The 13,458-nt window shown below is 41.1% G+C and overlaps 1 protein-coding gene across 1 annotated transcript in view; it reads left to right on the top strand.

The window, feature by feature from the left end:
• Positions 1 to 256: 256 nt before the first annotated feature.
• LOC307258533 (transmembrane protein 163a-like) overlaps positions 257 to 13,458 on the top strand; it is a gene marked incomplete at both ends in the record, with an annotated part of 60,330 nt that continues 47,128 nt past the window's right edge. Inside the window, 2 exons of the mRNA XM_080038100.1 lie at positions 257 to 470; positions 7,222 to 7,341. Coding sequence (XP_079894226.1) covers positions 257 to 470; positions 7,222 to 7,341 — 334 coding nt within the window. The remainder of the gene's footprint in view (positions 471 to 7,221; positions 7,342 to 13,458) is intronic.

Here is a 13,458-nt window from a genome sequence, read left to right as displayed (position 1 = left end):
GTTCCTCGCAGTGTAGGGAGTTGGTTGAGCCGCTGATGCTGGGGAGATAAAAAACAATCTTCATCTCCAATCTTTGTCTTATCGCCATCATCTCTTCCCTCTCGACACCGTTGGTTTATCGGACGCGCTGGATGGCTGCTGCACTTAGCGAACCGGCGTGAATCTTTTTATCATCATCTTAATCATCATCATCATACTCAACTCTGTCTGCCCGTGAGCCCGTAACAAAACTAATCAAAGCAGAACTGCAGCAACTATGAGTGACCCGGCGACCCAGGAGTTCTCCTATCCCGTCCCAGAGCCGACTATTGTGGACCCAAGCCTGGCCACGGCGCGGAACGGCCAGTGCGCCCCGGATGAATTCACCAACAACCATCACCAGCCAGCCAAACGCCCAAGCCAGTCCGGTGGTGATGCGTTCACCGCAGGCCAGCAGGAGATGAAGATCACAGATAGTGTGGAGGGAGAAGGTAACCTCTCTTCAAGCTATAACATGTTGGACCTCTGTCATCTTTATTTGTATTTTTTAAGTCATATGTGTGTGTGTGTGTGTGTGTGTGTGTGTGTGTCTCTCTCACTCTTAGGGGTCCGAGGAGATGAGAGGGGTAGCCTATTTTTATCCCAATTGAGGTATTTTTAGCGCTCTCTGATTTGAATAATTTATTATACCCCACATCAGCAGGATTCAGTTCCTGCTGCACTAGTGAAGCTTTCAAAGCTTTAAAACAAACGGTGTTGAACACATTATAGTCACCAAAGCCACTGTTCTTTCTGTCGTTCATTCATTGCTTCAGTTGTACCTGTCACACTGCCTCCTGGGGACTTCCAAGTGGCCCCTGTGGGAATTGTTCCCTAAGACCAATCATTGGCATCCAGAGGCACCCAGGGTGCTTTAACAGTCACATGCATGCCATGCCTTATTACCCCCATAGTGAGCATTTGAATTTACTTAAGCAGTGAGTGTGCCTGTGTATGATTCGCCCATGGATAATCCCCTTCATCTTCTAATGTGTGCAAAACCTGTGAAACTAAGCATTCCACAATGGATAATACATGTAAGAGGTCCTCAGTTACACACCAAACCCTAAACCCATTGGCTATATAACCAGGAATTCAGTTTTTCTTTTTAAATGTATGTTTACTGGATCACATTTCAAAAATGTTGCTATAACTATGATGTAACTGCAGCATGTCTGGAGTTATTAATCAAATCAAATGGAAATGGTTGTATTCAGTGTTGTGACAGCCTTATGTCTACTGAATCTTGGCCAACTGTGTCCACCTTGTATCTGGAAGGAGAAAAGATAAAGACAGATTCATAGTGATGGAGGAAAGATGCATTGAACCATTTTTTTCTCTTCCTACTATCATTCCTCCTCAAAATGAGCTTTAAAGTACTGGTCGGTTGACAGATTAAACAGGGACTCCTTTGAGTGTGGTACGCGTAAATTGTGTAGGAAATATTTAAAGACAAATTGTCACAAATCAAAGCAGCAGAGGGACTAAAAGATATCTCCCATCTTTTAGTCCCTCATATTGGTCATTTTCCAAAATACACTGGGTCCTACATTTCCCATGAGGCAACTTTATACTGCAATCATTAGACACACCAATCCCCTCCCCTCCCCCCCAAACCATCTATGTCATTACGGCCTCCACACACATCCTGCATCTACCTCTGGAGCGCGTCGCGTTCCGTTACTGCTGCCTCTCTCGGACTTTTCTCGGCCACACATGCAGCGCTGCTTCTAAAAGCCCTGTCTTTCTACATAGAGATTTCATAGATAATTAAAGTTCTTTCATGTCATTTATGATGCATATGATTTATATTGAGTCTAATATTGAGTCTGGACAGTAATCTGTGTGCCCCATTGCCTTTTTGGAAGTTTTACTTTGAAAGGGACACACCAGGAAATGGTGAAACTACAGCGAAAGCTGCCAGTATGAAGTCAATATGACTCTCAGCAGAGTATTTCTCTATCAGTTAAAGCAGAGAGACCCGAGAGAGACGCGCGGCTCTCAGAAAAAAATAGGCGAGCCTCCTGAGGTAAAGGGGAGCGTCGCTTCAGACATGCCTCCGACGCGCATCAGCAGTGCGTCTGAGGTTGGATGTGTGCCCGCTCTAGGTTGATTACACGGTCGGTGAAAAAAAGTCAGACGCAGACGCGCAGTAGAAGTAGGATGTGTGTGGAGGCCGTTACACAGCATTTTGTTAAGGCTGAATTGCACTAATTGCATTGTATAAAATTGGGGAAGCGTCCCTTAAAGGTGATGTAAGCGGAATGGTTCTTTTAGCTAACTTCCTGTCAGTTACTGCAGTTAGCAGTCCCCTCGCTCGTCCCTACGTCACCACATTAATGCACTGCGGTCTTCAAGCAGCAAGTTATCTAGCATCATCTCAGATCCATAAGTGTGATAAACATGATAAAAACCATCAAAACAGACATTGGAAAGGATTTTTACCTGCTCCGCCATTGTAGACGTATACACATTCACCCATCTGTTGCTCTGCCGTGCACCGGCAGTGAGACCATGGAGTGTATATACTATATATGAGTGAGACGAGTGTCGGTTTGTAGCGTTCTCTCTTCTGATTGGATAACATTTTTGGGATACTCCAATAAGTTTATTTGCTGATAACATGCTAAGCAGCTGACTGAGAGATCGGCTTTATGAAACGCGCACATTATGTAAGTGATCACTGTATGAATAAAGAGCGATTTTACACTTATATTAACATAAATAAACCGCTTACTTCACCTTTAATATGTTATGTACATTATCAGCTTATCTCCTCTGCTTGTTATGTCAGGCCAGCTTGAACATGTGTAGTTCATGACCTCTGAGAATGAGGGTCACTCACAGAGATATAGGCTATATGAGAGCCATCAAGGAGGAAAACCTTATCTTAAATGTGCAGCCATTTAAACAGACGTGCGGCTAAATCAAGCTGCGAACAAACGCTGGCACACTCATTTCTCACACTCACACTCTCTCTACGCGTCTCTCATCACTTTTCTATTTGCATAAATGTTCCTTGCTGTAAGTACAACCCTCTGCAGTTTTTCCAGGCATATCCCTCCCAGTGGATCTATATAGCTTTCTGTCCTGCTAAGATGTGAAGACATTATTGTATAGTTATGTCCGATAGCATTTTATTAAGACAGACATTTTGGTTGTTGTTGTTGGAGGAGTAATTAATTTCAGATCACACTGCTCCTAGGAGTTTGATATTCAGTCATGTGTTTCTTGGCAAATGGGCCTGGTGAATGTGTAACTAGCCCACGTTTCAAGAGACATGCACACACACACACACACACACACACACACACACACACACACACACACACACACACACACACACACACACACACACACACACACACACACACACACACACACACACACACACACACACACACACACACTCTCTCTCCCACGACGCAAACCCGTGTGTGTTTTGCAGACAGATGCATGAGGAGAGTTTGAGCACATGGCTTCTTGTCTAATCTCACCCCGGCTAGAGATCATGTGAGCCCTAACCTCACTTCCCCCTCTGCAGAATAAAGGTTATCATTAGAAGTGCGTCATTGTAGCTCTGAATGTTGCTCCATGTCCCTCATGCACACAACACACAAACAAACAAACAAACACAGTTGCACATTGTGACTTGCTGTTCTAATTTGCAAATAAGTAGGCTACAGCTAATTGATCTTCACAATAACTTGGCCTTGACAGAAGCCATCTATGATTCTATCTATCGTCAGGCACAGGCATTTTCTTAGATTTTCTATACTCCAAGAAATCATTAACTCTCAGATCTAGTGATCTCTCTTCAGCTAAAAAGTCAAAGTAAAGGGCGGACTGGTTTTGTGCCATAATCATGTGCTGCAATGATTTAAAATAATGAGTCTGATGTTGTCCCTTCAACAACATTTCACATTTTGATGAATTCTATATGAAAGTGACATTGAATGAAATGAGTTATGGATGCAAGACTACTAAAACACCATATTGAAGAGTTGGGTTTCTAAAGTGATTACATTCTACCAGGTTGTCTTAGCATCTTGTGATACACTGATCTACAAGAGCTGTACATCAGGTGTGTACCTTTATAGTTGCTTGAACTAAACTAAGGTCAGTTGAAGTAGTGCATTGCTCAGGGTGTATGGTATGGCTGTCCATCAAACCCAGTTTGCAGTGTTCACTGGTGGGAAGCTTCTGGGGAGCTCGGGCTGGTATCCTAGTCGCAGAACCAACTCCCTATGGGTGTTCTGTCTGCACTGTCTCCTTCTGTCTACACCCAGAACAGACAAACAGTCGGAGGTAACAACAACAAGGACTGCATGCAGGGTGAACTGGCCATTCCAGAATGCCAGGATAAAAAAAAATGAAAAATATAGTCTTGGCCTTGGAGACTTGACATTCTGAACAGAGAGCCTGCTCGTGTTGAGTGTGACAGATGTGCACATTTACCAGACAGGAAAGGGTTTGCAAAAAGATGCGACAGGTTGCATCATGGGAAATGTAGAATCTAGCATTTTTGGAGCATGAGAAAGAAACACGTGAAGTCAAACACAGAGACATAGAGACAGACACAGCCCTACTGCCTGGTTGGCCAGCTGATTGCCTTGTATGTGTTTTGCAAAGCCCTTCCAGGGATGCCAAATGTCTGCTCTGCATGTAGGCATGAGTGATAAATAATGAATGCAATGTTGTGTGTTGAAAACAAAACAGAATGAGGTTGCAGAGAGGGAGCATGGAGAGCAGAGGGTTCACCTCTGTGGTATGCATTTATTCAGTAGACACCGGGACCAGGTGTTCACAATCGGGACGGTTACAAATACTGAAACACAGAGACAGACAGACAGACAGACAGACAGACAGACAGACAGACAGACAGACAGACAGACAGACAGACAGACAGACAGGGACAGAAATAAACTAATAAATAGGATAAGCATGAAGAAATTCTGTCTTCCCTATTGAACTTTTGCTAAGCTTCTCTTGTGTCTTGTTGTTGGCAGCAGTATCAGTTTTTTTTTTACTCCGTAGAGCAATCATGTGACTTTACCAGCTCTCTAACAGCAGTTACACACACACGCACACGCACACGCACACGCACACGCACACACACACGTCTTCTTAGCCCACAGTCACGGTGCCATTTGCAGAGACAGGTTTGAGTCTCCAAGTCACTTCAAATTGATTCTAAATATGTCTCCTTGCGTTAAATGTAAAGTAGCAGCTTATTTGACTTGTTGGTTCATAACTTAGGCCAGTAATATTCAGGCTTCAAGTTACAAGATGCAAGGTTCAAGAGGGATCGACTGAGTTCTTCCACTTTTCCTTCAAATCAAGTGACGTAGCACTCTGACAAATCAAATTTAAATATTTAAACCAAAAGTCACCCAGTTTCGTGCGTTTTTCACATAGAAGACAGAGAATGAAGGAGTTCACTTGATTACATTTAAAAAAAGAAGGGGAATGGAAAAGGCAAATATTTTTTCCGAAGCATGTGGTGCATTTGGTTTTCCTCATGAAAAATGAAGGCATATTAATTGCTTTTAATCTGACAAAACGAACCCCAAGAAACACTATAACACTAAACATTATCCCATGCCTTTGATTGTATCGATAGTACAGATAGTTTCATGTGTGATGGTCAGACATGAAATACATGGAAATACTCAAGTAACTTCTAAATGTGTTTAGGTAATACGAGTTGGATCAAATAGCTGTGTGTTCTCCTCATTAGTTTGCCAATGTCTGCCTCTGAGAAGGAAACATTGTTTGTGTGTCAGGACAGTTCAATGGCGACTGACTATGGTCCATGGGGGGCATTTCTCTGTATAATGACAACTGAGAGTGTTAAAAGCTCTTTTGGATGAAAAAGTTCAGTGGTATGAATATTGCATGAATGTGCCAGTGCCAGCCTCATGCTTCACGACAATGGAACAGCCTCTGGCGGTTCAGAGCCTGGGCTGATTTGTCTGGGACTTCAAGGCACAGACTTCACACACAGAAACATGACTGTGAGCCATTGGGGAAATGTATGGGGGATTGTTGTACAGAACATTCTGCCTTAACACTGACTATGTTTAGTCTAAGGGGAACTGTGTCTTAAAAATGAATAACAAAGGTAGACTTTTCAGGTTCTCACAATCAACCGTAAGAAATGATGTGCTTTCTGTCAACTTGAAGTTCTTTGATTGGTTTTCGCGCTTCTTTTTCTGGAAAGGTTTATTACCTAAATGCTTTGTATTAGTTTAAATAGGGAGGCCTGAGGTCAGCCCCCCTCCCCCCATACATTTTGATAATTATTGCAGCAACCACTGCCTCTTTGCACTGTACCCATGTAAAGGCCTTGAAGCTTTAAAGTTCTTATCAACTGTATGCTGACGACTATGCAATGTAAACACAAACATGTTAGGCAACATCGCAAAAAAATGCATGTGGTAGTGCCATAGCAGTAGCGTGCTTGATGGGAAGACATTTATCTCTTTTTTCGTTGTTGACCAATCAACAACTTAGAATTGCTAGTTGGTCTGTTGTCCCTCCTCTTTTCATTTTGTGGGCACACTTTCTATTGCTGCTGCTTTAGAAGACAAGGAAGTCAAATGTTCTTCTTTGCTTATTACATCGAATTGAGAAAACCAACCATTTTGTCATCTTTTATAACAGTTTCTATCGTCATTTATAAGATAGTTTGTGGGGTTCATTGGTCAGCTTTGGTTATTGGGGGCTTGCAGGCCCCTCACCATCCCTCCATAATTTACACCACTGCTCAGTCTAAAACCTCAATGGTCTGGTGCTTTCTTGGACGTTGTGGAGAACTATAAACTAGAAAGATGCTCTGAGTGTGGAAGAAACATGTTATGACCATATTGTAATGTATGCTTTGTTTGTTGTTTCGAATGTAAGTTAGTAGCCTTAAGCCTAATTGGCGCTTGATTTACAAATGAAAGCTTTGTCATTACAGATGTGAAATCCACTTTTAGCCGAGTGTTTGCTCTGCTTGACCCTAGATGTGTACACAATTTTTTCTCCTGTTTATTCAAAATCTTTCAGAGTGGGAGAGATCAAATGACCACTTTCATTACCTCTGGCTGTCTGATATGATCACCCGATGAGTCATTCACAAAATGAAAAATTCAAAACACACAGTTCAAAAGAAAGAAGGAATTGTCCATGTAACAGAGTTTGTTTGTCTCCCTGCAGGTCTCCTGGAGAGCAGCATGCGTCTGAAGCCCCACGAGGCTCAAGACTACAGGAAGAAGGCTCTGTGGGTCTCCTGGGCCTCCATTGTGATCACACTCATTCTGGCCGTGGCTGCTTTCAGTAAGCATTTAAACTGCTCATGTATAGGCATGCGACATGTACAATAGTGCTATACACTTTCCTATCGTTAGCCTCATAGCATAATTGCCTAAATCATATTCTGCTCTACTTTTACTCTACATCTACTCTACTCTACATCTACTTTTCGTTAGCCTAATAGCATAATTGCCTAAGTCATATTTTAAGGGTTATAGAGTAGGGTAAAGTAGATGTAGAGTAGAGTAGATGTAGAATAGAGATGTAGAGTAAAAGTAGAGTAGAGTAAATATGATTTAGGCAATTATGCTATGAGGCTAACGCTATGTTACCAGTGTATGTGCCTTACAGTGGTGACTGTGGCAGTTTGTTTCTCACTTCCCTGTTGACTCAGGGAAGATGTTGTCATCCAAACCTTTGTTCTAGCAATGGTGCAAACATGTAGTAAGTTCTACAAACCTCTCTCTCACACAATGTGGGGTTTGAATAAATACAGAAGATCTGAATGATGACGTTCTACAAAGGTGATAAACCTGCATCAATATACTTGTGAATTAATCTCAAAACCTCGGATCTGGATCTACACACTTCCCCAGTGAGCTATATGTTGTGAAAGCACATTGCAACAGTTTCCACACACATTTGATTGTCTTATGACAGAGAGCGTGTCTAGCATGTAATGTTGTGTTAGGAGCAAGGGATGTTGCTTTGTCATCCTGGCTAAGCACAAGCTACAATGTCACGATGTGTCCCAATTTATTCAAAGCTTTCATCTTGTCCTTCATGAGCTGACTAAGCACAAATTAGCCGTATATTTATTTTTCAAACGATTCAGTTGCATGGATTTATACTTAGAAACTAGCAGAGAAAATGATTTAAGCAAACTAAATGAGGAAAGTATACTGCATTTTCCAAAGAGTGTCCTTAAAGAGGACCTATTATACTACTTTTCTGGTCTTAATTTCTTGTTTTACACTGATATAGAGCAACCTGACACGAATCACATCACAAAAAACTATGTAGATTTTCGGGAAGCTCTTTCTCTTATTTTGGCGATCCAGCATGCCTGTGCTTCGGCCATCTCCGCTCCCTCCGCCTGTGCTTCGGCCATCTCCGCTCCCCCCGCCCCCTCCTGCAAACCCCACTCCGTTGTGATTGGTTACCTTCCTTCCGGAACACTTTCAGTGGCGGGAAGCGCGAGCATGGACCTATAAGGGCGCGAGGCAGACGTGAGCAAGGAAGTGACAGCATTACTATACATGGAAACATCCGCGTGGTGACGACACCAAGTTACATGCGACGTCACGAAGTTACAAAGCGTCAAGCCGCTTTGAACACGTGACTTCTCGACTGGCTAGAATAGTGTCTAGTGCTCTGCACAGACACCCCAGACGGTCAGCAGGGAATACGTCGAAATGCATGTAAGTCATTATTTGATAATTTAGTATGGTTAAGCATGACTATAAATCATCATAAAAACGTTTATAGGTCATAAAAGTCAAAAAGCATCATAGGTCCTCTTTAAACATACAGTATAACTAAACATGTGGTCGCCCTCAGTAGTTTATTCAGGATTCAGCATTTAAACACAAAACATTTTCTTTACAAATCTGGTCTAATAGATATAATTTTTGTATTTACAATAGATCACATTGCAACTGCTTTATGAAGAGAATGTTGGACTAACATTAGCATGGTGGCCAGAAACAAGACTCCAATAAATTATGAAGTTATTCTGTATTTGCTCAATACGTAAATATAATACTATTTGCCCATGAAGTAGCCTATGTCAGTGTGATGTGTTCATAGGTTGTTTCCATGGCCTCTGAGGGGTCAATACATCTGTGATTGCATCTTTACAAAGGAAGTGTTTGAAGGTCTTAGGGTTCTTTATCAGAAACTAAACTCTAACTGTAATACTGCCACAGATTCATACAGCGTGTAGGGGATGAACAATGCTTATCTTGTGAATATGCATTATTGTTGTTGATTCATATTTTCTATTCTCTTCAAGTGAAACCAGTGTGAGGAAACATGGAAAAAGACTTCTTCTGCAAAAAAACGTTGTTTGACAGAGACAAATAGCTTGCACATACTAGAACTTAAAGAGAAGTTGACCCACAAAAATAAAGAGCACACTGAAAAAGCTAGAAGACAGCCGGAGCCAGGGAAAGAACAAGTGAACCGAGGAGAAGAAGGAGGGAAGTGTAGACAAGCTCCAGTCATAGCTGCAGCCTCTGGAGGAAGGTGTCAGCGGGCGGCACATGGGTTAGGAAATGAATAAATGAACTCAGCCATTCCCTGTTCTGCCACCACACAGCATGGATGGGGCTTGAAAGGAAAGAGGAGGGGGGGGGAAAGCGGTTAGAATGAGAGACAGATGGATATGGAGGTGTGTGGAGTGAGTCTCTAAAAGTTGCGATGGCACCGGGGGGGGAGATGAGTCCTGGCAGGCAGCGTTTTGGGGATATGGTGGGTGTGATGGCTCAACTTGAAAGAACAACATGCAAGCCTTATGAGTTTTCCTCCTCCCGCCCGTGCCCCACTTTCTCTTTCCCTCTCTCTCTCTCTCTCTCTCTCTCTCTCTCTCTCTCTCTCTCTCTCTCTCCATCCTCTTATCTTTCATCTTTCACGTCACTTCAGCATTTTTCTTTACCCGTTACTTTCTTTACCTCCTCTTTATGTGCTTGCTCACATTTTGTTTCACTCTATTGGTAGAACTAGATCCAATATATTATTTGTATAGAATAGAATAGAATAGAATAGAATAGAATAGAATAGAATAGAATAGAATAGAATAGAATAGAATAGAATAGAATAGAATAGAATATACTATAATAAACTAGAATAGAATAGAATAGAATAGAATAGAATATACTATAATAAACTAGAATAGAATAGAATAGAATAGAATAGAATAGAATAGAATAGAATAGAATAGAATACTTTATTGTCATCATACAATGTACAACAAGATTAAAAGAGCTTTTCCTTAAGGTGCATAAGAAAACAGACATCCATAAACAACATTCAAACCGCATCCGTACCAATAAATTATCAACTAATTGTGTTTCTACATATAAATATAAATATATAAAAATATATCGCACTTCCCAGAGAGTTATTGCACAGGTAGTAGGAGGAGGAAGGGCAAGAATGAGATTGTTTGAGTTCAGAGTGGTTATTGCTCTTGGAAGAAGCTGATAATACAAGGTAGGGGTTTGAAACTGTTGGAATCCCCCGATTGATTTCAATTCTTGGGATCACGATTCGATTCAAAAGCGATTTCTTGATTCTGTACAAAGAAGGATTCATGATTCCCTTCTCTACTGTGTGCTAAGAGAGGCGTTGTGGCAAACAATGGCATGAAAGCAGAGTGAATATGTGTGTTGTCATATTTGAAATAGTTGCATCAACTGATTGCAGGAATATAAACACACAAAGGCAAACCTATAACATATACAAAATATAAACTATGTACACTTCTTCAAAACAAGTCCATACATTTCTTCTCTTGGGCCACAAACTCTCTTCTCACAAATGGTTTGTAAAAGAGGCCTTTATAGATGGCACATAGTCCATAGAGGTGATTTTTCTTTGACATTTTTGGGAATTTAGATTTTCCAAACTTATTTCAAGGGTCCTGAAATATACGCATTGACACTCTCCTCTGATTGTTCGAAAAACTCTAAAGCTAATATGCTGTTTAGCATCTACGCTAATGACAAGAAATTATCGAAACCACCCCTGATATCAAGCCATCCAGTGTCTCAGGTCGTCTCGCTTGCAGATGGTTTTGATGAGCTTATGGACATGTTTTAGTAAAAGTTCTTTTTGACTTTTTCTACTTTTCTCTATGGTCTATCTCTTCTGCCTCTGTATCTCTCTTTTCTCTCTCTCCCTAAGGGAACCCTCTGCCCTTCTGTGTCCTTTAGCAGTATTTAACATTTACAAGGGATAAGGGTTCACGGCTGATCCTTTACTGCTCCACTTTGTATTGACTCTTAAATGTCTCGACGATAAATGGCTGCTCTCTCTCTCTCTCTGTGTGTCAGCTCACAACCTTTTCTGGAGAAGCTGGTCTTTTGTGCTCCTTCTGCATCTCACCGGTGAAAGTGTCTCAGTTCTTTGAGGCTGTATCAGACATCAGGCCCACTAGAGTACAGGCAGAGCCCACGCTGGTGGAGCTGCCTTCAGACTACAATCTAATAATTATTATACAAACGTGATTGACAAACACAGGAAACCACTATATGACGTCACGTTTCCTTGACGCAATGGTCAATGATGCATGTCAAGGAATACGTTAAGAGATTTGTTGCAAAATAAAGCTATGGTCAAAAACTACATCAGATTTAAGTGTGTGTGTACACATTTGGTTTGATCACCGTTAGGTTAACATGGGGTGAGGCATGGATGCTGCTGCCAGGTTAATGGACCTTGCACATGAATAGAACAGTGTTGACTAGAACTATGTTGTATGATTAAAAAAGGACACCTTCCAGCCAATCAGAAAAGAGGATTTGTTGTGGCCACTGGCAAAGATCTAAAATGCAAATGGCAAAACAAGGAAAGATTTTCTTTTGAACTTCAGCCCAAATTTTAGAATTTCTGTGGAAAGCAGAAACTAATTAGATGAAAAAGAAGAAAATGTCTTTCAATTTACCTTGTGTTTCACTGGAGTCACTTCGCACCGTGTGGTGTGCAATAACTGAATACATATTGTCTCATTATCAGATATAATGGACTTGTGTTGATGTGTTGCATTAATATATTGTGCTTGAGAAGCAACCACGTGAATCAACCACGTGATAACCTGTTCCATATTCAGAGTGTGGGAGGGACTGCACAACTACATGGAAGTTTTTTTTTAGATTGCCTTGTATAGGAGCTAGGCTGTCTCACGATCAATCAGTTGACACTGCCAACAACCATTGAATGTTTGAGCGAATAAAAGATGGAGGGAGCAGGAGAGATAGAGGAGTGGGAGCAAAGCCAAGATGGAGAGAGAAGAAAACAGAGGGGCAGGACGGAACCTAGGGAAGAATAAAAGAGGAAGTATGGAGAAAGTTAGGAGGAGAAGGTGATAGAGAGATGGCAATAAGGTCTGTGATAGATTTTAAATTATTAAAGATGTCAGAACCAGAGATACAGCAGGACAAAAGAGAAAGAAAGAAAGAAAGAAAGAAAGAAAGAAAGAAAGAAAGAAAGAAAGAAAGAAAGAAAGAAAGAAAGAAAGAAAGAAAGAAAGAAAGAAAGAAAGTCTATATTGGCTGAGACCTCTATACAGTTCCCTCCCAATACTGTCTGCAGTCGAGCTGTAATTACTTTGATTTAACCCAGATACATCAATTAAAAACCCACCATAGGTATAAATAAACTATCACTTTATGGATATCTATTCGTGCCATGACTTTGTAGCTGTGGATATGATGAGCTGACTGAGTCACAGTCATTGTATGAAAGTAAAGGTCAACTTCCACACTTTCACACAAGAAACAGTCCATGGACTGTAGCAACTATCTATCTATCTATCTATCTATCTATCTATCTATCTATCTATCTATCTATCTATCTATCTATCTATCTATCTATCTATCTATCTATCTATCTATCTATCTATCTATCTATCTATCTATCTATCTATCTATCTATCTATCTATCCATCCATCCATCCATCCATCCATCCATCCATCCATCCATCCATCCATCCATCCATCCATCCATCCATCCATCCATCCATCCATCCATCCATCCATCCATCCATCCATACATACATACATACATACATACATACATACATACATACATACATACATACATACATACATACATACATACATGTATGTAGGTTTGTTCTCATACACACATGCACGGGCATGCCGGTTCCATACAGCATATGTTTTTGTTAATGGTTTCACACTATTACACTGACCTACCTAGCAATGTGCCAGTAAAAGCATGGAAGAAGAAAAACTATCTCACATATACAGTAGACACCATTGTTGTAATTTAAAGTAGCCTTTTAAACACGCAATAAAGCCACACACTAACGAACAGATGAAAACAAAGCAGCCATCGTGGGTTCATGGCAAATGCTCGGTAGATGATAACTGTCATGCGCAAATTCAGTTCATGTCA

This window comes from Ammodytes marinus, assembly GCF_949987685.1.
Source record: "Ammodytes marinus genome assembly, chromosome: 12".
NCBI lineage: Eukaryota > Metazoa > Chordata > Actinopteri > Uranoscopiformes > Ammodytidae > Ammodytes > Ammodytes marinus.
Note: the sequence above shows the minus strand (reverse complement) of the source record. Positions and strands in the feature narration are given on the sequence as shown.